Here is a 23,839-nt window from a genome sequence, read left to right as displayed (position 1 = left end):
CTCCCCCTGCTGGTGACCGTGACCAGCGTGGAGCTGGAGACCCTGGGGCCCTGATGTTCCTTGTGCAGCTGGGTAGACCATCACAAAATCATAAAGAGAGAAACAGAACACCCACCTATATGTGGTAAAAGTCCCAATGCAGAATGATTCCTGTTAGTTTATATGTTTTTGTTTGTTTATTGGCTTGTTTGTTTTTGGAGGGGAGGTAGGTGCATAAGAGATACTAGTTCAAATGGGTGGAACTGTTACTAACATCTTTTGGGAGGAGGTTGGGGTGTGGGAGTCAGACTCTGCCATAATTCACTGGGTGCTCTAATTGGAAAATCTTCATCTGTCAAGTAATGAATCATTACAGTGGGTTAACTAAATGTGCTACAAGCTAAATTATTCCCTGTTACACTATTTCTCATAAAATTAAACAAAACTGAAGTAATGATCTAAAACGTGTAAGTGAGGAATCTCAAAGATTTGCAGATCTGTAATTCCTTTCCATTATCAACATATATGTTTGTATTACGTAGTGTAGAAAAAATATATTAAAGTTTTAACCATTATAATGCACAAAAGGCTATTCTTCGAAACTGGTACATATATGAAGGTACTGTAGTGTGTAGGGTGTAGAAAAATTGTTTAGGTTATGTTAATAGTTTTATTGTTTAGGCAAAATTTGCTAAGCTTACCGAAATACTGCACATTTCAGTACATTTTGTAAGTAAATATGCAGTTTTTTACTCCATTTATGGGGCACTTATCATATGGTTAGTAAATGTATAGAATATAGTGCAATAATTTTAATGCATTTTATGCTATTTAATACTTATTCAATAGATAGATAGATAGATAGATAGAGAGATAGAGAGATAGATAGATAGATAGATAGATAGATAGATAGATAGATAGATAGATAGATAGATAGATAGATAGATAGATAGAAACTAGTTAATCAATAGTAGTAATAATATAATATTCTAAAGCATAAGGATATTGGATCACTCTAGCTGTGTTTTATAGCTGCTTTTTATTAAGGTACAGTCTAATGATTTCTTTCACCACATGTGCTGTAGATTATTAACATTAATAATTAACATTAATAACAACATCAAACATTGATCCACCTTGACAAACTAGAACATTAAAATGCTATTTTAACAGTAAAGCATATCCATTAACAAGTTAAGAGTATGAAAGAGGACATTCTCCATAAGCACTACTTTTCATTCAGCTAAATGTTATTGGTAATTCCTCGGACCTTTCCAAAAATTGGAATGTGGGTTATGATTTATTATTACTTTCCCACTTCCTAAGTAGGCTAAAGGATGTAAATCTTCAATCCACACTGGTGGAGAGCACAGGTATGCAATAAACGTTGTAGCAGTCGATCTAAGATTCGCCTATTTAAGAACATTAAGAGGAAGATAACCCAAAGAAAAACCCTCATTCTTAATCACATTTGAATCATTCTGAAACCTCGGCGTTAGTAAGAATTCGAAACCGAGGTGCCATTAAGTGGCTTTTCAGATATGCCCGCGTAATAAGACAGACTTGTTCCTGGTTGTAGCACCCATCTGTGAAGAGTCTCGCACTAAAGTGCAGCTCGCTGTGCCACTACGTGAAATTACACTAAAAAAGCCTATTTTTGCCTCTCGTGCGCGCTCCTGAATACGCGTTCACGTTTGGCAGCTCCACGTCGACATTCTTCCAGCTGCATATAGTGAACTGCACAGCACTGGGGGAAGAAAAGGTAAAAGCGGCGGCGGCCACCTTACGATTAGAGCGCTGCAAGTTCGCCGATGGACATCAACTGCAGTGAAAACAGGCGTTTGCAATGTGAATCTATCCGTGGCGTGCAAAGTCCTCAGCCCGCTTTCATCTTTTGCATTTTATGATCTAGACTGTTTTCCCCTCGTGTTGGATTGCAGCTGGTCCCTTGTGTCTACCTATATCAGGTACAGTATGACTTGCAAAGCTCACTTTGCCTTTAAAATCGTACTTCTTAAAGAAATAATCGTTAAGATTCCGGTTGGCACGTTGCAGTGTTGATTTTGAACGTTATTTCTGCACTTCTGAAGTTGCTGTCATTTGGTTGCTGATGAAGTGCCAAGTTTCCAACTACATTCAAACTGATAGAACTCAATACTCCTGGAGCTCAGCTGGCCTTCTGAACTTCCCTCATTGCTATCATATCACTCTTTAGTAAATGGGTTATTCTCAAGAGACTGTTTAATTCAGAAAGTTGTTAAAGCTCAACAGGTAGACTCATTTATACCCGGTGGTACTTGAAGTGGAGTAATCCTTTCAAAAAGGTATCAGCAACAGTGTAAAACTTAAAATATGCCAGCCAGCGTAGATGCAAAATGTAACCTTTGCAAGCAACCAGATGGGCAAGACTAAAGAGGTAAGTAAATACACTCAAGAACCATTTCTGAGGAGGTTGCACTGCAGGATCAACTTTTGCACACACCCAAATATTATTTAGGTCTTTAATCATTTCTGTATTGCTAACAGCGTGTAAAAAGACACCACCTGGCCTGCTATATACCTGTGTGGCTCTAGGGAGGAACCACCAAACAGCTCGCCTTTCTTTAGGCCCGTCCTTAACGCATTTAGATCTTAGCTCTGCTATTTTGAGCTGTTTTCTGTTATATATTTTTCAGTGCAGTCAGTATAGTGAAAATAAAAAAGATAATACAACATGGCTGTCCTGTTTTCCCTTGCTTTTGTGCCTTGCTGCAGGTTGAAGGAGCACCCAGTTATGAGGAGGATAAGGTTCCACACAAGGACAAACCTATGAGGTGGCACTGTGGCTTTCCAAATAAAGTTCTGTGATACACTTAGACTCTAACTGCCCGCAGTCAGTGCATTACAGAACTTTGTTTTGGAAGCTAATACTTTAACCTTTTGGAAATAAAACCTCAAACATCTGGACATTTTAGTTTATAGAACGTCTTATTGTTTCTGTTGGCAAATGTTGTGTAAAATAAAGTTTCTATTTTAAGATTTTTTTTACAGTCTCTTTCCTTCAGTACTTTAATCCTAATTGATATGTACTTCACAATAATGTTGCTTGTGGTGTATTCGTTTCGTGTCAAATCATTAGTTTAAAAGCAGCCATGTGGACCATATGGAAGCGCTAGTCACGCTGGTCAGGTGATCGAGTGGAGGTGAAGCAGAAAGGTAAACAGCGTTGACTGTTTCAAGTTACTCTGTTTTTACAACCACATCAAAAAAAAGTGCACACATGAGACAGGTGATGATGCAGCCGCAGTAAAGGGAAATCATTACAGATGTACAGATGTTCTAGGATTAGTTTAAATCTTTAGATTTGGATTCGTCTTACATATACCTGGCTAAAACTAAGACAATTAAAAAATTCTGATACTTAACTTACAGGTTTGCTGAATTGCATGTTTCCACTGTTCACTTTCATGCATTTGTTTGAAAATGGTGTTTAATGTAGGGTATAAGTGCTTCTTCATAAACCCGATAAACTCTTTAATATTCCAAACAGAAGGGTTACAGTTGTTTTATATAATTAACTAATTGCATTTACTATCTCAGCCACAAACTGTATACTCAGCCATATAAAAGATGCCTCAGCAGTAAGTGTAACATATGGAACCAGCCCTTTACAGTCTACGCTAATGTTGCAATGCATGCTGGGAAACGAGTTAAATGCTGCATTCAAACACTTCTCGGTAACTCCTTTCAGAATGAGGTGGGAGCTTTGCATTGATGTCAACGGTTCGTTTAAAGGTTGATGGATAAAATAAATAAATCAAATGTTTTATTCATTTATTTATAGTATGAACCTTATGGAGATTGTTAGGCACAAGTGCAATGCTTATCGCCTAGAATCGTGAACAGTTTTCTTTTCTTGGGTCCTAAGATGTGGAAAATCCTTAATCCAAGTTCCAAAAGCTAAACGTGTTATTAAAATCTATAAAAACGCAAAATGCTTATACTTGGGAAGCTAGAACCAGTCCATGTTTAAATAACTTCAAAATAACCTTAAAGAATGCGCTGACCTATGCTTTTCTTAATCGACTTACCGTTTTCATGCATAAACTAGCCCTGTGTCTAATAACAAATTAATTTACCCAAAATAACAACATTTATTTTGTATTGTATGCTTTAAAATCCTAATTTTTACATTTAACACTCGCGTGTGGGGTTTGTTATTTCCTACAGGCATTGAATGTGCCACACTTTCCCTGCTCTGACCTCTGACAGGAGCTCGCGGATCTGCTCCCTCCTGTACAAACACGGAAGCAGCATGGCGTCCAACAGCAGCGGCAGCGATAGCTCTGACAGGCAACGCATTGCACAGCAAAGACTGAGTGTAATTGCCGGACATTTACAGAGACCGGTGGAGGGTAACTCGGGCATCCTAGCCGCGGAGTGCAAAGCCCAGGGAGACAAGCTAGATGTCTCCAGCGAGCGGAGGACTGTGCCGAGGAGGAGGTACGAGGCTGTGATGGAGCGGTGGACGAGGGGGGCTTATCCGCTGTGGTTTTGGCTACTTCTTAAGTCAAACTTAAGTGCATTACCAGCTAAACATGAGACATTTGGGTGGCGTGCAGCGGTAGGCTGGTTGCTGTCTCCCCACTAGACATAGATGTCTGTTAGAAACGTAGCTGAAGCGGAGTTTGGTTAGCTTCATAGCTAACGTTTCTAGGCTACAGAGCAGCCATTCATTTGCTAAGGGGTGGGTGCGGCTAAGTGTAGGAGGAAGAAGTCGACTTTCTTAAAGTTTGCCAGCTGTAACTTTCATCCACTCTCGAAGTACATTCTTTTATTTGTTATGTAACTATGTTTCCTTTCAGTGAAGTCCTTAGTGTTTGATTAATCCGATTTGATATTCATTAACTGTTACTGAGCTGTCCGATTTAGTGGGGTTGATAAGCGGTTCTCCTTTTTTGGAGTTGACCCGTTAGCAGGTTCACCAAAATTTTGTCTCTTGTGAGAAGACATCTTGGGTAAAATAGTAAAGCAGCCTGTAGCTAAAGTGTAACAACAGTCAGAGGAGACAGAGAAACTTCTGTCTCTTCCGTTTCTCTGATTGGTCAGGACAAGTGGTGGTCTGACTTTCAACCTATTAGCAGCCTAGTGCCTTTTGAGGAACCCCCACCAGAGCACTGACATCTAGTGTCTGTGGCAGATAACAACAGCTAACACAATCGGCAAAAGTATGTGCATCTGGCCTTGTAATGCGTGCCCCTTTCAGGCCAGTATGACACAGTGATAATGCGGCTAAATATTATGTCTTATACCCCTGTCTGCTATACTTGTGATAGTTTGATAGTTGAGGAAATGCAAAGCAAAAACAGTTACACAGCCACTAGCTATCTGCCAAACTTATAATTCAAAGAATCAATTGACAATGTGAGACTAAACTAGTTATATGGTGTTAGAGAATTTCTGTTTCAGTGGTATAACTACACTTCTTTCATTCAGTCCTGTTAGTGTCTCATTTAGAGTGAGGCAGCTTATCTTGTAATTTAAAGACACTACAGCATTACAAATGGAAGCCGCAGGGACTCTCTTATCAGCAATTACTTGGTAAGACTAGGGAAAGAATTTCCTTGTGGTGAGAGGAAACCAAAGCGAGATGCCAAACACGTAATACAAGAAACACTTGGAAGGTTGGTTAGTCCCCATAGACTGGAAACATACAGTTCCAGAGCCAGAGGTGCTTAAAGATGATGAAGTACAAACTGTGGCGGATATGGTATTTGAAAATGTTTTGCATCACCCCTTTTTGCTATATTTTGCTAGGCAAATATGAAATTGGTAAAGGAATTTATCGAGACATGTACAAACATACATGCAAATACAGTATATAAGTCAAAAACAGTTTGTACATTTCTAACAGCTTGAAAATCAATATTTGGTATGACCACCTTTATTCTTCAACAGACCTTAACCTCTCTTATTTAGCACTTCTTGTAATTTCTTTTAGTAGTCTTTGGGAATAGTTCTTCAGGCTTCTTGAAGGAAATTTAGAGCTTTTTGTTTGGTTTTTTTTGATGATGGCTACCTTTTGTTCAGCCATCATCTATTTTCTATCAAGTTGTTCCCACAACGCTTCAGTAATGTTGTGCTCTGGGGGGCCCAATCCATGCCTGATAGTTTTGCATTGTGTATTTGTTCTATCCAGATATATAAGGTGTGCTTTTACTGCTTTGGCAGTGTGTTTAGAATGATTGTCATGCTGAAAAATAAAGTTGTTGTCAATCAGATGCTTTCCAGATGGTATTTCTTGGTAGATCACAGTTTTGACAACACCACTGGCTTAAATGTAGTTCCAAACATGACAGAATCTTAACCATGCTTTACAGATAGCTGTATATTGTTATACACCTCTCCCGACCTTCTCTGTACTATTGATAACAATTTAAACCAAAAACCTCACATTTGTAACCATCACTCACTGAGACCTGTAGCCCTTGATTTTCAGCCCAGTTCTGGTGTATTTTGGCATACCTCAGTCTTTTTTTTCACACTTTCCCTTCTTTAAGAATGGCTTCTTGACAGCCACACTTCCACTGAGACCCTTTCAAATGAGGCTTCAGTGAACAATAGATGGATGAACTGAAGGGCCAGGTACATCTCTCAGGTCCTTTGCTAGGTCCTTTCTGGATTTTTTTCCCCCAGTTTCTCAAGGACATCACTTTTTTATACTGTTTATCTGGTAAAGATATCTTTTTTTGTCCTCGACTTTTTCCTCCAGTTTACTTTTTAAGGTTAGGTGCCAAGTTTTTGTGTAATAGCTGGTTGGGAATCACTGTGTTGCTGCAAAAAATACAATTTAAATTTTTAAATAATTATGTGTTTCTGTGAGAGGCTGCTACTAAGTTTTTTGGTAAGTTTTTTAAGGACCTATATAAATACAAGTTGTTATTATTAGTATGCTTATTTTTTATTATTAAAAGTTTTTAATAATAGAATTTCAAAATTGATTGTTAACTTAGTTGATTAGGCAGCCTTTTATCCTTAAATGATTCATAGGTCAGATTTATCGTGTAAGATAACGTTATCTCACTTTCTTTTGTTACAAAATAAGATTGTCAGGCATACCAACAGTAAAACCTGCTCTAAATGTTGCCACAAGATTGAGTCAGTCTTTGAATCGGGTTAAGCAATTACCTGCAGTATCATTTTTTTCCTCCCTCCCCCAATGTTAAGTGGATTAACAAACAGAAAAAAATTCCTCTGAATATGCTCAGGTTCAAGAACTGGGCTGAAAATGAGTGAAAAACAGCCAATACCCAAAGAAAACTTTAAAAGACTTTTAGAAGTCTGAAGAACTATTGCTTAAAATCAGTTAAAAATACAAAGGTCTTGCTCTTTGGATGCTAAATATAAAGAAATAATTGGCAACTCAAGACTTTTTGCACAGTAATGTTGATGGCATCTAATAGTAACCTATAAATGAATGGAAAATGAAAGCGAAAGAGGAGAGTAGGGAAAGGTACCTAATGCCTCACGGCAGGAATCCAGCAGCCTGAGCACATACCAGCATAACTGGTGGGGTTGTTAGGGTCACCTGATCCAATCATAATTGTAAGTTTTATTAAAAACGAAATGTAAGATTCATTGAAAGATGTGATTATATCCTGTTCATTCGGGGCTTTGTGTGTGATGGGAAGCATTTTAGCTTCTGTTTTAAAAAGCATGTTTAAGCAAGAATCTTGATGTACAGGTTGTGTGTTCTCCTAAAGCAGCAGTTGACAAGATGTTGTGTCATCACACATGTAGTAATCTTTCCGTGAGAGTGAAGTAGATTTCTGTCACGCCTTTGGGCTTTGTTTGCTAGGTACTAGAAAGTAGTACGAAGAGCAAAAGTCATGCAGGAAACGGGCTGAGCAAACAGCTTTTACTTGTGGAAGGCATTTTTCAGTCAAAGCATGCCTCATTCACTACGACCATCACATTAACTAGATTGCATCATTTTAAGGCAACTTTACTTTTTATGGATCAGAAATGTTTGCACGGATTTGCTTCTCTATCTGTACAACAAATGGCGTCATCTATCTTTAGACCAGGTTTTGATTAGAAAGAAACACTTGGAAAAAATCTTTAAGGGAGGATAAAAGAAGAAACTTTTAGAAGTACAGCTTCCAGGATGGACAGGAATGTAACAGATGTTGTGTGGAGACAGAGTTGGGGTGCACACAGACTATGTCCACCCAAGCAACCCTGCCCCACAATTTAGGAATCCTTAATAGCCGGAAAGAGAGTTTCTGTTTTTTGGTACCTGTACTTTAATAATAATGATAATAAGAATGGATTGCATTTATATAGCGTTTTTCTAGGCACCCACTATTCATTCACTCTCACATTCACACACTTTGTAGCCACAGCTGCCCTGGGGCAGACTGACAGAAGCGAGGCTGCCATATCGCGCCATCGGCCCCTCTGGTCAACACCAGTAGGCGGTAGGGTAGAGTGTCTTGCCCAAGGACACAACGACCAGGACAGAGAGAGCAGGGGGATCGAACCGGCAACCTTCCGGTTACAGATGAGCTTCCCAATCCCATGAGCCAAGGTCGCCCCTATGAAAGTTAGTAGTCTGTACTTACTGGCTTACTGCCAAACACAATGCCCAGCTATGGAGACAGTTTTATTTCGCATGTACAGCAGCTATTACACTCCATCAGTGGTGGTGAGGATTCAATAAAGTATGACTTAGTGTGTCACTCCTGCTCGTAATTTAGAGAAAACCCCATTTTGGCATGTGTTAATCTTAATAATGGCTTTTATGCCAACAGTAGCATGCCATCCCAAGTGACCCGTGATTATTGATCTGTACATGGTTGTACAGCTGTCTTTCTTTAAGAAGAAGAAAGAAAGAAAGAAAGAGTGTACTTTATTGGTCCCCGTGGGGAAAATCCCTCTCTGCATTTAACCCATTCACTCAGTGAAGCAGTGGGCAGCCATTGGGCGCCCGGGGAGCAGTGTGTAGGGACGGTACCTTGCTCAGGGGTACCTCAGGGTAGCTGTTCAGGGGAATCGAACCCCCGACCTTCCGATCATGGGGCCACCACTCTACCTACTGAGCTATCCCTGCACACTAGCATTGTACAGTACAGTCATAAGGCGGTAAAGCCAGCATTTGTATTTTGATATCTCAGAACAGTAACAGAATAGTGACAGTTGTTGAAATTTACATCTTTGCAAAGCAAGCACAGCCACGTAGTATCTGTTGGCTAGTTCCCAACTTGGTTCCTGTTTGTACAGTGGAAAACACAAAGCGTAGTTGGTGTCTACGTGCCATTTTTGTTAAGTGTAGCCTGGAAGTTCAGCACACACATTTAAGTCTAATCCTAAAAAGCTGAGGAGTGTTAAAAGTAGCCGTTGAAAAATGTCTGATTGGTGCCATAAATGTAAAATATCTAATGTATTAAATGGAGCTCAAGGACTGTATGCTCACTTCTTCTGTGGATGGACAAGTTGTTTGAATGTGTTGCCTTTGCAATACTAAAAGAGCCATGTGTTTGCTAACCTGTGGGCAAAGCATTTGGGTGTGCCTGTCTGCAGCCTCCCATTTTGTAAATTTGCCACTTCATAGCCACCTCAGGTTAATGGAAAAGCTGGGAATGGCTTAATAAGATTAAGGGATATTCTATATGTCTGGCTTTTCAGATAACATCATGAGATTGTCAGGAAGGATGCTGAGCCAGTATCCAGCCCAGAGGGACTGGGATGGCAAATTAACCAGGGCACCACACCCTGGAATAATCCCCACATGTTCTATTGTAATTTTGAGTGATAATCTGCCCAAGTCCTAACTTGTACCTAAATTCATTTTTTTCACAGACAGGAGATTATGAAATGGAATGGCTGGGGATACAGCGATTCAAAATTCCTGTACAACAAGAAAGGCCAAGCAGAATTTACTGGAAAAAGGTAAAGTATGAGAAAGCAGCCAGCACTCTTAGGTAAAGCTTATTCTTATCTGTTGGTGAAAAATCAGTCATTACTTGGTCTCATCCACTCCCTCTAATCTAGTGTTAGCCACTGTGTTGAGCTTTAGCATTCATTCTGTTTGTGTAACTTGAGGCTGCAGCTTTGCATTGATCTTTTTTTTTTTTTTTTTTTTTTTTTTTACAGCCCACTACTTGAACCCAGCCTTTGAAAATCAGTCGCTGTCTCTGTGCTTGCTGTGTGCTCACAACAATGTGGTGCTACTGCCACCTAGTGGTTGGCATTTAAACTGTTTATTGTCATCTGAGAAGGTCACTGGTTGTGATTTTCAGCACTCAGGTGCCCATTAGCAGAAACAACTCACCAATTTCTTAAAAATATAAGATGAATATTATGCTGGCAGTCATGTGTCTGATGGTAAATGCAAATGTAGGTGTAAGAAAAAACGTACTTTTAATTGCTGCAGATTCCCAGAAACAACTGTTACTCAGTTCCTCTGCATATCCTTTATCCATGCCTTCCACGACAAGAGCAAAGGTGTAGGTGGGTCTTGTTTCCGTAATCATCACAGACAGCTCTGGGAGAGGTAGCTGTGCTTGTGAGACAATCAAAACAGAGAACTGGCACAGTATGTACGAGCACGTATTATCAAGCAAATTGTTTCCTCCTGTGTAAGCACTTACCATAAAGCCCTCAGGGCTTTCCGTGCCCTACCAACAAAAAAAGCTGTCTGGGTGTTGTATATCAGCTGAAGCAAGGGTGACGTCCTCCTTGGCTCGCTTGCTGCAGGAGGGGTTTTTTTTTCCTCACTTAAATACTGCATATATTTTACAAAGGTACACCATAGTCCCCGGATGGGCCCAATCTGTGACACCAGCACAATTATGAAAGTGATGGTAAAGGAAAAGCAATAACAGCACTGTCACTGCTGCTCTGCTTGTCTAATAACCTCACTGGACTCAGATCTCATACTGTATTCTTATTAGCCACAGGTCTGGTTCTCCAAATGAATTTGCCCAGTCAAGCATGGAGATATTTTCAGTTTCAGAGTTTCACTTCTGCTGCATTGAAGCTAATACATGAGACTCGGTTGATTATTTTTAATTGGTAATTCAAACTTTCTTTCCTCTTTTACACAATCCAGGTATAGGCTGAGCGGTATGATCATCCCCGGCCTCAGAGAGTGGATGGAAAGCACGTTCGGTGCCAATCTGCAGCACAAAACTCCAGCAGCAGTGAGTAACAGCTCCTGTTTATTTGTTGCGACTTCGATGAATGGCATTGTGCAGAAGCCATAACCGCTGTGGTTTGTTTTGTTTAAGCCAATTCTGAATAGCAGTGCTGTCCAGCCTCCCACTCTAAACGAGGCCTTCTTGAAGGAGCTAAAGTCCACAGGCATTCCCTTCTCTCATGACGCTGAAGACCGGGTTTTTCGCTCTCATGGTAAGGCAGAAAAAAGTCTTTTAATGTCTGTGAATTGTAATTTAATTTGCAACATTTTTTTCATTTGTTATGAAAATATTTTTAAAATGGTGACGTAATTTCATTTTTAAATTTTTTTCCAGGCCATTGCTTACACGAGATCTTTGCTTTGAGAGAGGGGAAAATTGGCCGTGTTCCAGATTTGGTTGTATGGCCAAGTGAGTTCAGAAGCTATGCTGTCACTGTTAAACATGTGTATATATAATTTCTTTCCACTGTGTGTCTGCTTTTCTCCTCCTACATAGCATAACTGATCCCTCCTACTGGCTTAGGTGATTTAAAGGGTTAATCTCTGCAGCGGCAGGGATATTAATATGTATGAGTAGAAGCTTAATAAGAAGCGTCAGGGGGAGGACGGTTGACACCCAATACTCCACAGTCTGGCCCTGCATAGTACACTCATGAATTATGATTCTGAGATTGGTTTTCTCTTGTTATGGCTAGCACTATTTTATCATGCAAATAAATGTTGACTGATGGTTGAAACTTGATTAGCAGCCTCCCAAATGGGAAGCGAATCACCAGGCAACTGTAGGCACATTCTCATCCACAGTGGCTAATCCCAAGTTTTAACTTTTCCAACCGTACAAATGCACTCTCATCTACTAAATGTGCAGTAGATGTTTTGAGCTATAATTGCCATTCCTCGGTAGCCTCTACAAGTGAATTTTAAGTGGATGTTTAGTTTGTGGAGCTGTAATCCTTTGGCCTACGCTATGTGTTTAATTGGATGCCCAAATGCAGTAGAATGTAAGCATTTCTCACTGCCTCTTAAAAGCTCTCGAGGCCAGTCAAGCACATCCATGTACTTTGGTATTGCTGTTCATCCCACTCACTCACTGCCCCAGTGTGAATGTATATGGGCTCTGATTGGTTAAAATACATCTGTATTGATCTAGCATGTCCCACCCAAGAGAGTGTAGCTTCATGCAGTTTGACTCAGCCTGAAGAAAGCCCGAGGCAAATCAAAGGATGCCCTGTCAAAACAAATCTTCTATGTTTTTTGCAGACTGTCACAATGATGTAGTGAAAATTGTGGAGCTCGCATGCAAACACAACGTTTGTTTGATGCCATATGGAGGTGAGCTATGAAATCAAAGGCGTTAATCTACATAATTAGCTTTTATGTAAAATTACTATGGGGCTCTAGTTTATTTGCATTTCGCAACTTGTAACATATAGTGTAATTTCATCCATCAGTTATCTGTTTTTTATGTGGGTGGGTGAGGGCTTAGTGAAAGCTTTATTATCTATATTATAGATGCTGCTGTTAAAAGTAGAGCAGTGGACACTGCACTAATTGTGGTGGTTACAACCATAGGAAATGATTGTAACTTTTTTGTTTGTTTTCTTCTGTCAGTCACTACTAAAAAATGTCATGCTAATAATATGGGAGAAATAAATCTTACGTATTGTTAGTTTTATTGCAGTTTGCGAACAGGTTCGTGACAATCATATCAATAAAAGTCAGTCATTCATTACTGCAGTGAAATCCTGAAGTGTGCAGACGTGCCATAAGAAAAAATTATATATTGCACCTCAAGGATGAGCTATTCAGATGGTGCTTTTCCTCCTGTAACGTGTCAAAATGACTGCTGTGAAAAGGAGTTTTATTGTAACAGTGGTTTTTATTATCTCTTAGGAGGGACTAGTGTCTCTAGTGCCCTCGAGTGCCCCCCAGAGGAAACTCGTTCCATCGTGTCGTTGGATACCTCACAGATGGTACGTAAACACCTGCGCGATCAGCGTTAAGGACAACTAAACTAAAATCAATCTATCTGATCTTTAAAGTTAGAACAATAATCTGAAAAGAGACTGAGAGAGAGTCAGGCTGGATCAGTATACTTATTCATAGACACCAGGCCATAAGCTGAAATGGATATTAAGATTAATATTCAACGTGTTGTTTTCTGTGTCTATTGTTGATATCTCTTCAGGTTTGGATTACTAAAAAAATGTGTCAAGTAAAATTGTGTTTTTGGCAAAACATGATTGTAGTAATAGTACATGTACATTATTTGGGCTCAGGAATTCCTTCTTTTTATCAGCTGATAACAGCCAAGTAATAGTGGAAACTGTTAGTGTGTGCTACAAGCTATTGCATTATGAGACTGAGTGTTTCCAGTGTTCTTTTTTCCCATATACATCTTTTTTTTTCAGTAACATGAGTGCAGCCAGAGTTAGAATTGGTAAATTAGCCATTAATCTCAATACAATCCCAAACAAGTCCCCATAAACATGATAATCTTTTATCGGATACAATATAAAGTGGTGAAAATTGTCACTGTACAGTAAAGCCCTTTGATCCATGCTCACCCAGAGGTGATATGCAAGCTGTCTACAAGCTCCTAGCTCACCACTCATTGAGTTTGCTGCCACTGACATCAGTGACCAGCGTTCTGTGTCAGGGATCAGAGGTCAGGTGTCTCCAGCTGAACCACATGAAAGGAGCAATGTAGTAGGAACGTAACGTTTATTAGCTCTGGGGACTAATTTATGACCTCCTATAGGTAGGGCTAAGCCTTTGGGAAACTGACAGTTGTCTCCCATCCTTGTCTGCACACATTCGTCCTCAGACGTTTTGATGAAAAACATACCGTGTTGTAAGCAAACTGTGAAGAGACTGTCTCCACAGCCTGCTCTTGAGTGCAATGTTTATGTCTGAGTCTGAGATATTTTAAGTCAACATAACAGATGTAGGCAGAGCTCAGATGACAGACATGGCGATATACAATATGTGTTTGAAAGCAGCCGTTTTACACAAAGGAAACGGCTTTAAAAAAAATTTCTCCCAAAAAACTTTGTGAAATATAAAATGTATGTTTATGACGTCCTCCGACATGTTGTTTGTTTGTCACAGAACCGCATTCTGTGGATTGACGAGAAAAATTTAACTGCCCATGTGGAAGCTGGCATTGTCGGTCAGGATCTAGAGAGATTGGTAAGTACTGCTCGCCCATCCATTTTAATTCACCGAAAGAGCTTACGTTAATATAAAGCGTTGTGCCAACAATCAAGCTGTGCGCCTGTTCCCTAGGAGGCTGTCTGTGCTCATTCACCTTGGTACTCTTTGCTCAGTAGATCTAACAGGGTGCAGGAAGGAGTTTGCGGTAGGAGCAGAGCGCTGAAGGGGAGAGATTAGAGTCTGAGACGGTGGTCATGAGCAGATGGCACCATCAAGCTAATTCAGAAAAATGGAGAAGGAGCAGGCGTTTGATGTAGAGGAATGCGTGAGCTGCATTTAAAGCAGACTCCACCTCTGCATTTAGACTGGGCCGATTTCATAGAGCAGATGGGTCTGCATTATAAACTGCCTTCCAGAGGAATGCTGTGATAAAACAAGGCTTGACTTTACCCTTGTGCTTCTGGGGAGCATTGTTGTTGTACTTTAAGATCTTAATTATTATTACTGTTGAATGTTCCGCCTAAAGATGCAATCTTTCAGTGCTACGTCTGCCTTAAGGAGAATGTGTGGGCTCCCAATGACCTACACATTCTCCTCAAAGCCTTGGGGATAGTGAATCTGATGAATAGATTTCTCAGAAGTACATTGTTATTACTGCATGGCAAGGAACAAAGCCATACAGTGTGTTTTCTGTTCTTTTTTTCTTTGTGGAAGAGGAATGTGTAAGCAGTCTTGCCTGCATAACTCATACACTTAAATAAATATGTAAAACTTACTATTATTTTAGTTTTACTAACAAAGGCTTGTGTGTGCTGGATGTATCAAGTTTACAGGCATTATTTTGCACATGACAGCAGAGCTGCTGTCAGACTAAAGAGAGAGAGATCAGTGCATTATTTATTCAGTCTTTCCACTTGGTTTATTTTGGGCCATTATAAAACCACCAATGCCATAAAACCGCCGTTTTTACATTGCGGTATAACTAGAGCAGTGACATGCAGCAGCAGAGGTGCAATTATATTTTCCCTTTGCTTGCGCATTCTCTTCGCTTGTTATTAAAACATTCTCGTGGGTTTACGACATCATTGTTTACCACACATTTCTGGCTCCCTTTTAAGTTAAAAACAAACATGTTTTTTTTATATTTTTCCATTTTATTGCAGCTTAATGAGAGCGGCTACTGTACAGGACACGAGCCTGACTCCATGGAGTTCAGCTCCCTGGGGGGCTGGGTAGCAACCAGAGCATCAGGTATGAAGAAGAACATCTATGGCAACATTGAGGACCTGGTGAGTGCGCAGAAACCTGTAGAAAGAAAATTATTACATTAGGTTTTGTGGGCTTCACGTCTTTAAGTTTGGGCAGGTGTTGTTTGGTTCTAAAGCTGCTTTATCGCTGTGTTCTCACTGAATAGGTTGTCCACATAAAGATGGTTACCCCACAAGGTGTGATTGAAAAGAGCTGTCAGGGACCTCGCATGTCCACGGGGCCGGATGTTCACCACTTCATCATGGGCTCGGAAGGTTAGATGACTTTCTCACGTTATTCCAGTTCAGGAGTGCATGTGGGCGTGTGTGCAGTTGTGTAAACATGCGTGTCAATGTGGGTTTGTGTGCGTGTCTTTGAAACCTCTGTGATAAAACGGTAACATCAGGATGATTCTCATGCTCTCCGCTTCTTACACATTTACTAGCATTGGTGGAAATGTGATCTGGAGAGGTGTTAGTTAGGAACCAGCAAGTGTCCTCTGCTCCCCATCTGCACTGTCCTGTCCTTGTGAATGCCCACAGAGAATACTGCCATATGTCAGGTTTCCCCTGCATAATGAAGAGGTTCAGAGACTCTTGGCATCGTTATGTTAAACAGCTGTGGATACAAACTTTTTATTTGCCCTACAAAGCTCAGCAATCTGCTCCTCGACTGGGCTGGGACTGCTACAGAAGTCTCTATTTGCGTTCAGCGAAACTGATCTCAGCAACAGTATCATACCAAGAAACAGGGTTTGAAGGTTGGAAGTTGTGTCCTGACCGCGCAGATTAACTGTGAGAGGTCATGTTTTGACTGACAGTTGCCATATATGGGTAGTTTCAAATTAAGCTAGCCACATGTATTTTTACTCTTTATGACTCGGCCACCACAGAATTAAAGATCTTCTCCAAAGAATTTTGCTCTGCCTTAAATACGTTTGGCACTTTACACTTCATGGCTTGAACATAATTCTGCACTAGTAGACTGTAGGGTGCTCGGGACAGCCCTGCAGAAAAACTTTTGTTGTGAGATGACTGCAGTGTCCAAAGTATCTGGTACAAATGATCTGTGGGCTCTCAGTTAGGTTGTTGATGGTCCTTCAGCCAGATGCAGAGTAGTTATAACATACTAATACACATAAGTTACAACATACAAAGAGCTGAAGTGAAACCGAGCAGATCTTGGATGTTTGGTTATGCTTCTCCCATTCCTGGTGAACTCCTGTGAAAAGCCTGTGGCTCCCTTCCCTGTTCCAGCCCACTTGTCAGCCAATCAGCATTCGACCTACGCATAGCTGAGCTCTGCACTGTTGGGTTGTTGGATGCATGGGAGCATTTTTGCATAGGCTGAAAACCCATCTCCTCATAAGCTCTCCGTGGGCAAATACCTACAGAAGTACACAATGACCAAATCCAAGAATTCCTTTCCCAAAGGATGAATTTCTAAAAGATACTTGCAATGGGTTCCCTATTATTTATGCACTATGAACCCTTAGAGCCAGACTGTTTTATCTGCAAATACTATTGGCTTACAATAGCTATTTGTTGATCTGTCCATATCTGCATTTACATCATCCAATAAATTTAAATTTAAAAAGTAAAGAAGAGTTGGTAGGAACACAGTTCAACCATGTAATGAGTGTTACATCTTTTGTCCACTAAAGGGCATTCTGCAACTTCCCTGCAACGTGTTGGAACATCACAAACACATCAAGCTGATCCAACTAAGTGAACAACTACACATAAGCAGATTTCCATAACATCAGTTATATTTCATGTATCTGAAAGAAAACCTCAGCTGATTTGTAAAATATTGGAAATTTAAATCACCAAATATCAGTATCAATATCAGTCTTAAAAATCCTGTATCGGATTAAATATCATGTTACAATCAATATCAGAATAGTGTTTGTCTTGCTTACTGGCCAGTTATACAGCCAGCAATACATGGTGCATTGTCCTATGTAGTGTGTGTGTGTGTGTGTGTGTGTGTGTGTGTGTGTGTAAAGCAACTCTAGCATCTTGATGGCATCCAAAAAATGTTACGTTTGTGAAACAGTGGACTTGAGAACAACAAGCCTAGTTTGCTGCTTTTTCTGGATATGAGTCTATAAAAGATAATCAATTACTGAAAGTGAAAATAATAGCAGTCTACTTGTAATACATAGCTAGATATTGCTTACTCATGTACTCACTCACATGGTACAAATATTTTGAATATTGAATAATCTAATATCACAGTAGCACATTTTTTCTAACATGCTTCATATCTTCAAAACCCAAGCTTAGAGAAGGAGCTTTTTTGCAATTAAGGTGAGTGAAATTGAAGATGCTCTTGCTTCTGTGGTTGCTACACTGAGCAGAGATAGGACAGGACCACACCTCAGTGGTAGAGCATGTTGTTCTGGGAGGCCTAACTCTTTTGCTAAGAGGTCACACCAGCACACAGTCTCATTAAAATTATCTACCTCCTCACCGAAAGAATCCCATCCTGGTGTCTGACAGTAGGCCACAACAACAGCAAAGCGCCACGCTAAAACCCTCAACTATGCTCTGCATGTTAAGTGGAACGCATCCATTTCATTAGAAATTACTGTGAAACCTCAGACTTCTTATTCTCTGCACAACAACGGGTCTGTGTATCTCTCTGACCTTGAAGTAACCTGAATGCAAAGTAGTTCTTCCCCCTTGCTACAGCCAGTGTAAACAATGATTGGAATGATAAATGCTAATCCTTTTCTCTTTTAAACTCCCCTCAACCATGCAGAAAATACGATATGAAACCAACTAACGCTAACCTAATGTTGAGAGTTAAATGATTGATTTAAAGCAGTGGTTGCACAATGGTCAGTGGCTTTTTTGGTCAAAATATTTGCTGCTAAAAATGCTCTTCATTGTGAATATTCCCTTTCCGCAAATACGTAGCCTTTAAGATGAGGTTAGTCTAATAGCAAGAGTTCCAGTAAAGTTAGCTTAAGCTGCACTCAGTATTTCATTGCATCTGTCCCGAGAGAGTTTTTCCAGCATTGCTGTTCTTATTGCCTCCATTTAGCCCTCACCCTGGCTCCTCCTACAGTCTTTCTTTCTCTCCTTCTCTAGATCCCCACCCCTCTCTCATTAAGTGGCTTCTCCTGCATGCTATCAGGAGGGGGGGGGGGGGAGAAAAAACCCTTCTTGGGGTGAGGCCCAATGCAGTCACGTTTTCCAGTGTGCCACTAGGGAGCAGCATGTGGCATACAGTGTCACATTAGAGGCCTCATTAACAACCATAACAGGCTGATGAAGCCTCCTGATGGACTGTGTTCATGGGGGATACATTTATAAATGAACGTGATCTATAATGATACAGAGTGCACAGGGTGCAAGAAAGCAATTTGGATCATAGCAATAAAATTCACAAACTAGCTCTAATAGCTGTCGTTCATTGTTGAGTGTGTGGAGAAAGTGTAAAAATGGCAATTACGTGTTGTGCAAACCCATCAGATATTCTCTTTTGTTGTCCAAAACCCTTAAAATGTTTGTACAGTTCACTTTAAGAATAGATGTTTTTAAACTGTGCTTGTGTTCTTGTAGAAAAAGCAATGTTTTAATTTTTTTTCACTCATTGTAGTTTTCATTTTTCATCTGATAACAAAAGAAAGCATTTTGATTAGCCACATCTTTTTCAGAAAAGTCATCTGAAAGCAAGTGCTCAAAGATTGAGCTTAATTCAATTTTTTTTATGAGAAGAGATGGCAAACATCCTTTGCTACCCATAGTTTACTTTCAAATAAACATTGGGTATATTTGAACCAAGTGGTGTGAGGATTTCAGCAGCAGCAGCAGGTAATTGTTGAAAGCTTCCAGGTCATGAGGTCAGCCACAGGTTTCCTTCTACCTTGTGTGCGTGTTGCTGTTGTTGGTCTTGGTGCCTTTGATATACCCCTGCTTTACTTCCTGGTGTTCTTAAGCTGATAAATCTCAGTTATCCCCCAGTGTGTGGTAGAAAACCAGATCTGCTAAGTGAAATGTGAGACACCAGAACAACCCCTGGGACATGTACCAGAGCCCTGTAAAACAGTCTTGAGTTCCGCTTAAAGCGGGTTAGGTCATATAAACTCTGGGAACTGATGTACGTACTTTTGTTCTGCTCAAAATCTCTCACTGTGATTTTCCACAGGAACCCTGGGCGTGGTTACTGAGGTTACAATGAAGATTCGTCCCATGCCGGAGTACCAAAAATACGGCTCTGTGGTGTTCCCTAATTTCGAGATGGGAGTTGCCTGTCTTCGAGAGGTTGCCAGACAGGTAACAGGTTAATCTCCCCTTCAGCATGTTGTGCTCTGTTGCTTCATAAAGCCATGTCTCAACATGAGATGGAGGCTAGAAAGTTACTGTGTTTGAGGTATGCACAAAATAAGCACTTTCAGGTCTTCGTTTTACCTCCTTTAAAGCTAACCTGGCAGAAGAAAGCAGGGAAAAACTGATTTATAGACCAACTTGCAAAGGCATCTGACGTCGTCAGACCTCATTTGGCCTGAAGTGCTGTCTCAGAGAGTCTGTATACTGTACATTTAGGACAAATAACCAAAAGCTATAAAGTCAAAGCTCTTTATTGTTGTTCATTCGACTAATTCGGGCCAACTTCTTTTCCCTGCAGAGGTGTGCCCCAGCTTCTATACGACTCATGGATAATGAACAATTTAAATTTGGTAAGTTTTATTTGGAGTTCACATTTAAGCCCATCTCAGTTATCACCTCTTTATGTGTCTATATGACTTTCATTTAATCTACAAATTCTCAACATTAGCTTTTCCCGTTACAAGTAGGACTTAATTTGGCTAGATTTTTATTTTTTGTTTTTCCAGGCCCCAATAAAACCTTTGGCTTTGATCAGAGAGCTTTGCAACATGAGCCACATGATGTGGTTTAATCATTTCTTTAGTTTCTCCCATTTTATTTTGTTTGGTGTTCCACCTAACCATGAACGGCACTTGTGCAGCAGTCAATGATGTCACAACGGTCCATGCCACTGAATCGTTAAATTGATTATTATTTTTGCAACCGAATATCTGCGCGCACACACACACAAACACACAGTTTGAAGCACGATGAAAAATAAACCCGACCAGAATTAAGTCATTATTGCACTGAAGTTTTATGATGTTGTTTCTTCGGGTCCAGTGGAATGCATCTGGCATTCCTAGAGATCGCTGCAAAGTTCCCCAGTCTCGTGGGATCTCATTATCTTCCCTGTATTTCCACTTTTCACAGAGTAGGCACTTCCTAGCCTTACACAGGGAAGACAAAGTGACCAGGATCTTTTTTTCTTTTTCTTTTTCTTTTTCTTTTGGGAGGGGGGATAAAAACTAAAACTCATGGCACTATGATGCATTCATGGATTTAGTAACTTGTCCTTACTTTTTAATAATGATTACTGTGGAGAAAGTTTGTGTACTGTATAAAAGGGTTGGGTTTTTTTTTTTAGTTTGAGACTACACAAACAATTTAGCTCTACCTGTATTAATATATAAAAATAAGGATTTTGTATAAAGGAAAGATAATATAAACATATGAACATATCATTTTTGTTCATTGTATTAGCAATTTTTTCTCTCTGGATTTTGAGTATTTAATTAACGAGTATGATGGCTGTGAGGGACCTTAAGACCCACAATCACAGTTTGGAATGGAAACAATTAGGACACTAAGTGATGAAGAGACTTGAGCATAGGGGGAAATAAATGAACTGTTAAGTCTCGGCGACATCACCCATGACTTCCCTGCTGTGATTGATAACCATCCCATTGGCCCCAGCCCCTCATTTTCCCTTGTCCACAGGCGCTTTTGTGCGTCCGATCAGGAATAAATCAAAAAGGGTGGCTGAGGAAGACGGATATCACTGTGTCAACCCCACTTCCCTTCGGAAACTCTCTGATTTATAGTCCCTGTCGCTCGCAGCCACTGGCCAGTTGTGAAGTTATTCAAATGTTACCATTTATTTCTTCTTCTTTTGTTTGCAATTCCAAATATATCAGAGTTGCTTTGCTCTCTCAGAACACTGGAGGATGCAAGCAGAAGCAGAGTTTGCCTAATTTGTGGGAAATTTTGTTTTATTTACTTTAGGGCTTCTTTTAGGTGAATTAACTGAACTGATTTTAATCTGATATTTAACAGGTCATGCCCTGAAGCCTCAAGTATCTTCAATTTTCACTTCCTTTTTGGACGGGTTGAAGAAATTTTACATCACCAAGGTAAAAAATAACCAGGGGTGAACACTGTAAGGTTCTTGCTGCAGGTGTTTTACATGAAAAATGAGCCTACCTCTTTAATTCTCAGTTCAAAGGGTTTGACCCCAACCGCCTGTGTGTGGCCACCCTGCTGTTTGAGGGAGACCGCGAGAAGGTCCTGCAGCATGAAAAGCAGGTTTATGACATCGCTGCAAAATTTGGGTGAGTAGTGGCTGCTGAGTTTGGTATTTTTACATCTTTCTTCTATATCTCTATATTGTTGGATCATTTAAAGATCAGAAAGGTTAGAAATGTGCCATAAGGTGAGGCTTTATACACAGTGGTGGCGCTGCTTTCAAGCAGCCTTGGAGTAGCAGTGATAAGAATTGAGAAGCACAGTTACACACTTAAGATTTGTTCTTCGACTCAGTAGCTTGTCTCGATGTGGATTGATGGATCACCTCTGGATGTCCTCCTGTCAGGCTAGCTTTAATGTTAAAGTAGGTGTGAGGTGGGCAGAGATAGTAGGGCACAGCTCCCCTTAGGACAGCACAGGGCCACAAGACACAGCTGGGGAGTGTTTGGCTCTTGTGATTGATCATGAAACACATCAATAAGGACTTTCTTGGAAATCTGTTACCAGCCAGCCAGAGAGGAAACCTCCTTCATCCAGAACCATTTTTAAGCCCTCAAAAAAGAATATTCAGTTCATTTGCCATCTGTGTAATTGTTATGAAAATAATTACTTTTATTTATTGGTGAATTGTAATTGGTAAACGGTAAAAGGTTTTTGGAAACCTAATATGAATATATCTGTGTAGAAATCTCATATAAACATTTCTCATCTATAACTAACTCCAAATAATCCTGATGCACAGTTTCCTCAGACATTTTTGTCTGTTCCCATTATTTTGCACAGCCACATAAGAACACAAAACCTCGGTCCTAATTTACTCAGATCCAAAATCTTCCACACACAACAAAAGAAAGAAAGAAAGCTTTAAAGTTCAAAGATGGATTTTTATGGTAAACTGGACATTTAAAAAACTGCAGAAACATATGAATGGATAAAGATATCAACCTTTCATCTCAGGTAGACCACAAATGTGATATGTTTGGTCTGAAAACTGGCTGCAAGGATTTGTACAAGATTTGCACCATCATGAGTCATGACATAGCCAATGCATAAATGTGTTAGTCATTCATTAAAGTGGTTGTGGCAGTAACCTTTACGTTTGCAGATATTTCACATCTATGTGAAGCGTTTGTAAATCTATAGATCTCAAGTGTTCATACAGTTGCTACCAAAACGGACTGTTTGATCAGTATTTGATTGTACATGCCATACATTATATTCATTAAGTCTTATTTGACACCATTGTAGCATTTCATGTTTGCTTCTATTTTAGGATCTTGCTGAGGTTCAAACAATGGTTTTGTGATAGAAAGGGGTTAAGCCATACCAGCCAAAACCTGTCAGATGCAACATAGTCTTAATAATTGCATTATTTTCATTAAATGGCCATCACCCATCAGCTCAAGTGCCGGTGATGGATTGCTTAGGTGTGGTGAGGAACGTTTCCTGCAGTGATGGGAAACAGGAAGAAGGGTGAAAATCAATATAGTGATTTTCTAATGAGCTTGGCCTGATTAGTTTGGATGGTAGATGAAAATGTGATTACCCACCGCAGGTGATAGATGTGTGGCTGACCTATGGCGATGCAAGGAGCATAGCGCCATTGATCTGTACATTGTTGCACTGACAGCCTCCAAGACAGCGGTTGTGAGAGGGAGCAGCCGGAGCAACAAAGCTGAAGAAAAGATCTGTTAAATATTAACCCTGATGTCTCCTCGCAGGGGCCTGGCAGCTGGAGAGGACAATGGGCAGAGGGGCTACATGTTGACCTTTGTCATCGCTTACCTCCGGGTGGGTCACTTCTCTGGCTTTTTCCCTGCCTGAGCTGATGGGCAGGTGGGGCAGGCAGGGAGATTGCAATTTGACAGCGGAGAGGATAGCGAGCAGCAATGAAAGCAGCGGAATATGACCTCGGGAGGGCTTTGATTTGATC

General features: G+C 40.2%; 1 protein-coding gene across 1 annotated transcript in view; it reads left to right on the top strand.

The window, feature by feature from the left end:
- The first annotated feature begins 4,195 nt into the window (after positions 1-4,195).
- agps (alkylglycerone phosphate synthase) overlaps positions 4,196-23,839 on the top strand; it is a 28,647-nt gene continuing 9,003 nt past the window's right edge. Inside the window, exons 1-15 of the mRNA XM_085374164.1 lie at positions 4,196-4,461; positions 9,820-9,909; positions 11,072-11,162; positions 11,250-11,370; positions 11,493-11,567; positions 12,419-12,490; positions 13,052-13,131; positions 14,270-14,350; positions 15,478-15,603; positions 15,729-15,837; positions 19,721-19,848; positions 20,201-20,252; positions 21,718-21,794; positions 21,880-21,992; positions 23,628-23,697. Of these exons, the coding sequence (XP_085230290.1) occupies positions 4,196-4,461; positions 9,820-9,909; positions 11,072-11,162; positions 11,250-11,370; positions 11,493-11,567; positions 12,419-12,490; positions 13,052-13,131; positions 14,270-14,350; positions 15,478-15,603; positions 15,729-15,837; positions 19,721-19,848; positions 20,201-20,252; positions 21,718-21,794; positions 21,880-21,992; positions 23,628-23,697 (1,551 nt within the window). The remainder of the gene's footprint in view (positions 4,462-9,819; positions 9,910-11,071; positions 11,163-11,249; positions 11,371-11,492; positions 11,568-12,418; positions 12,491-13,051; positions 13,132-14,269; positions 14,351-15,477; positions 15,604-15,728; positions 15,838-19,720; positions 19,849-20,200; positions 20,253-21,717; positions 21,795-21,879; positions 21,993-23,627; positions 23,698-23,839) is intronic.

This window comes from Diplotaxodon limnothrissa, linkage group LG16, assembly GCF_057381915.1.
Source record: "Diplotaxodon limnothrissa isolate DT_005_m linkage group LG16, D_limnothrissa_male_GT1.1, whole genome shotgun sequence".
NCBI classification, from domain to species: domain Eukaryota; kingdom Metazoa; phylum Chordata; class Actinopteri; order Cichliformes; family Cichlidae; genus Diplotaxodon; species Diplotaxodon limnothrissa.
Note: the sequence above shows the minus strand (reverse complement) of the source record. Positions and strands in the feature narration are given on the sequence as shown.